Below are 4,131 nucleotides of genomic sequence, written 5' to 3'. Positions count from 1 at the left end.
ATTTTAGAATATTTCCCAGTTTGTTGCTCCTTTTGACGTTGTGTATATTGAATTGGCTTGGAAAATTATTGCAAATGAAACTGTAAACATTGTATGATATTGTACTGCCATTTTTTGGGCAATTATTGTACTGAACTATGGCTTATGAGCTGAATAATTTTATTCATAAACTATGTGACAAATATTAGCCCCATAGCACTCACAAGCTGGTTATGATGAAGAGAAATAACAAAGGCTCTGTCTATCTATCAAACTGGAGAATGCTCGGGCTTCCCAATCACCCTGTTGGCATAAAGAAGAAGTTAAACTCTTCACTCAATGTAATTTAACGCAAGAAACTAAAACGGCGCGAGGTTCATCTAGTTCTGATTTGAAGTGGAAAGCGAGAAACTACCCACAAGATGAGCTCTTGCAATCTATGAGGATTGTCTCACGATAACTTCATGGCACGCCATTCTGTTTGTTGATGTATAACAACAGAAACGTTTTTTTTTTTCAAAAGGAGAGGATTATAAGTAAAGATTCTTGATTTACGCGTAATAAAGAAGTGTATCACCGATCAGCTTGAGTGAAGATAAAAGCTGGATGTAATGTTTGACACTTCGAATAATAAAAGCGCCCTTTATCAAATATGCCTCTTTGGCTGCCACCGGGCCATTCATGCACGCTAGAGAAAAATAGAACTGCCAGGCCCGAATGGCGGCCCAGCGCCCTGGCTCTGCTGCTCCTCCTGTCCGGACGCAGGCGAGCCGACGCACGGGAAGCAGGCGGCCAGGCGCTACCCTACTTGACCGGGAGCGCCGGCGCACCACCTCCACGCCCCTACGCCGCCCTGCCCGCTGCCTACCGCCCGCCCGCAAGGCCGCAAGACCCCGCGCCGTCTCTCCCGCAGCCCCGCCCCGCCCCGCCCGCACGCCACGGCCCCGCGCCCCTGCTCATCGTCGGCCGACGGCAGCTCGTCAGTTGGCACTTGGGCAATCGGCAGGCACGGAGGCACACGGCCAGGACTTGCCCACCACTGACTGTCACAAACAGTGGCACGCAAGCACTGTGAGTGTTTCAGTTTACATTTCTATTCTCATTTTGTGATTGATTCCCCTCCCCAGTCTAGAATAGAGGTTGATCCTTGATTAGTCGATGCAAGTAAAGAAGAATGCTATCATTCTCGCTTACAAAATGAACATCACAGAGTTAAACTATAGTTTTTTTTCTTGCTCTGGCAAGTACAATAATGGGGACGTCGTCGATACTAAGAATAATCTGTTTTTCGTTGAACTATCATGCCTCCTCCAAATTTCGTACATAAGCTGTACTTGAAACCAGAGATCCTGACTCCGCCAAATTGCTTTTTTATCTTAAATGTGAATGTGTTAACTTAATGTAGGCTGCTAAATAGGTATGCATGGGATGATAACCGTCTGCATAATTCTGGTCGGACTAAATCTGGATCTGCCACTGTTGGTAGATGATTGTAGAATGAATTATGTACATCTAGTATAATACCATCATCAAATGATATGTTAGCACTCAGCTTCTATATTACAATATTTAGTGATGACGTGTGTCTCGTGGAAGAGAAATTATTATGGTCCCATGTTTGAAGTTCTTCATACTATCCCTTTGTTGTTGTTTCCTGTGTGTACTGTGTCTGCTGCATAACGTGGGTACAAATAATTGTTTGATTGCGTTACTGCTTCATTTAACAGGGTCTTCTCCTCAGTTGGTACCACCCAGTTTGGTGCCAATGGGCAAGAAGAAGAACAAACCTGAGGGGCCAATCAAGTCGCTGAAAGATGCTGAACAAGCGTACGTTTTTTGCCCTATTCTGTTGTTAGTTACCTTTGTACCTACGCTCCTTATTTGTCTTTAAGTATCTTTTTGGTTCACGGGCCACTTGGTATTTCACTGTACAGAGTTTCTTCAGATTACATTGGAGGAGATACCCTGGATGAACTGTTGTCTAAGCTTATCAGGTTAGTAGGTAACCACAGTTAATCTCTCAACATTTCTTTCTGTTTATTGATTCTAGTATTCAAAAGTTATACATATTCTCTAGAAGCGTTGAGGTTGCAAAAGCTTCAAGGGGAGGATTGCCAGAAAAGATATGGATGAAGGTATTGCCATTCTTGTCTCGTTTCACCATGTTTCTTCTGTTGTTTTCTGCTGATGGAGAGCATATTCAAAATATTCTGATGTTCTTTTGTATTTGTTTTTTTTCCTTGTAGCAACAATTTTGTGTCGGGGTCAATGACGTGACAAGGGTCCTTGAGAGAATGCCTGCTGCTGTTGCTTCGCATTCTGGCTGTTCTAGTGAGGCACCGACCCACAAAGTTTTGCGGAGAGCTCCTTTGGTGCCACTTCAGGTTACTTTTGTTTCTTCACATGCGCTGTGCCTTTAGAGACAACTTATTTTTTTTGAGGGGAGAGACAACATTTTTTATGGGCTTGGATTTATATTTTGTACATATGTTAAGCCGAAGCAATTGAATCCTTAGTTGCAACATGTATTTTCTCTAATGCTGTCTGTCTGCATTAGCTTATGCAAATGTCGTGGATGTAATGTCTGTAATATAAAAAAAAAGTGTTTAGTCCATCTTTATCACGGTTCCACCTCCATTACTTTATCTGGTCAAATATTCTTGAATGGCTAAAACTCTCTTAGTCACGATTACATACGGCTTTGAAAGACATTAGTATCAAATGATGCACTAAATACCAAATCAGCTGCAAAGTGTAAACACTGCCTTTTATTGAACAATAATTTTCTGTAAGCTGTGCAAACAACAGTTAAATTGACTTCTGAATGTCACGTCAACAAATTATTGACTTAATTAGGGATTGTTTACGTCAGGTTAAGTGAACAAAAAAGGGGGGAGGGGGAATATAGCGTGTACAAGTGCACTAGAGACATAATTAGCATTTCTAATAATTATGAAAAATTCTAAATTATTCACAGTACTGATATCATTCTCAAAGTAAGGTGATATCAAGAGTTATCTGCAGTACCTGTATGGAGAAAACTAAAATTGACAGCCGTTTCTCATCTTTTGTGGTAATGTAGGCTGTCCTTATAGCTGCTTATTGCAATCCCAAATGGCTAACGAAGCATCTTCTTTTGTGGTACTGTAGGCTGTCCTTATAGCTGCTGATTGCAATCCCAAATGGCTAACAAAACACATACCAACCCTGGCAAGCACAAGGCAAGTTCCTGTATTGTGCCTCAAGGACAACAGAGGAAGTTCACTGAGGTTAGGTCAAGTGGCGAATGTCAGAACAGCGCTGGCCATCGGAATAAAGGTCAGCTTCCTTTCTTTCCTTGTTAATTGCAATTTCCTATACTGCCTCTTGAAATCACTCATGAAATCTTTCTTTCAACGCATATTAGGCCAGAAACAGCATAATCAACAAGAGCATTGACGAAGTGCTAAAGGGTAGTAAGCTGGTCGCTGATGAACAGAAAATTAGCGCACCCATTCCCATTTCCAGTCCCAGTCCCAGTCCCAATCCCAGTCCAGTAAACATGATGGGATATATGTGAACCTCTGTGTCCTCATCATTCCAGGAGCATCTTGAAGTGAGAGGGTTTCCCAAGGAGATCAAGTGTGTTGCTGAACTGTAGCATATCAGTCTAAACTTCATTCTGGGTAACATCTTATGCTGCCAATACTCCTGAAAAATAGGCATGTGGCTGGTCTGTCAGTTTGGTGTAGGCGATGATGAATGCCTGTAACTTTTTCTGTAATGCCGCAGTCTGCTGCATTGTTGTTCAGTTGAGGCCTCTGCTTCTGAATCAGAGTTGTTTCCGTGCATCACAAAAGCAACTTCATTCGTGCGGAGGATTATTTTTATTTGTAGCGGCTTTGTGGGTAATTCGTGTTCACGTTTTATAAAGGATCGAGGTCACTGAAGGACGGATTCATTCGTCGCAAAGGAGGTATAACACAATGTCCCTGCAAAGGAGCTCAAGTACTGCAAGTGATTGACACCAGTTAGCTTGTTTTCGTTCTTGCCGACGACGAAGCAACATTTCGACAATTAATATGTTTCACTTTTTGGTTATTGAGGGTTCGGCAATCTATTTTACGAAGTTAAGGTTATAAGTATATCATACGTGAAGTATGAGTTTTCGAG

General features: G+C 42.1%; 1 protein-coding gene across 3 annotated transcripts; it reads left to right on the top strand.

Moving 5' to 3' along the window:
- The first annotated feature begins 927 nt into the window (after positions 1-927).
- Positions 928-3,790, top strand: LOC124654214. Of its 3 annotated transcripts, none has more exons than XM_047193231.1 (7): positions 928-1,050; positions 1,721-1,806; positions 1,914-1,973; positions 2,057-2,114; positions 2,226-2,363; positions 3,130-3,297; positions 3,386-3,790. In XM_047193231.1, the coding sequence occupies exons 2-7, from the start codon at positions 1,745-1,747 to the stop codon at positions 3,536-3,538; spliced, it is 639 nt and encodes a 212-aa protein (XP_047049187.1). In that variant the 5' UTR covers positions 928-1,050; positions 1,721-1,744; the 3' UTR covers positions 3,539-3,790. The 3 variants fall into 3 exon arrangements, with proteins under 3 accessions (XP_047049187.1, XP_047049186.1, XP_047049188.1); XM_047193230.1 differs by having other exon boundaries at positions 1,707-1,806; XM_047193232.1 differs by having other exon boundaries at positions 931-1,050; positions 1,692-1,806.
- Positions 3,791-4,131: the final 341 nt, after the last annotated feature.

Source organism: Lolium rigidum, chromosome 5 (genome assembly GCF_022539505.1).
Source record: "Lolium rigidum isolate FL_2022 chromosome 5, APGP_CSIRO_Lrig_0.1, whole genome shotgun sequence".
Taxonomy (NCBI): domain Eukaryota; kingdom Viridiplantae; phylum Streptophyta; class Magnoliopsida; order Poales; family Poaceae; genus Lolium; species Lolium rigidum.
This window is presented reverse-complemented; position numbering and strand designations above follow the sequence as displayed.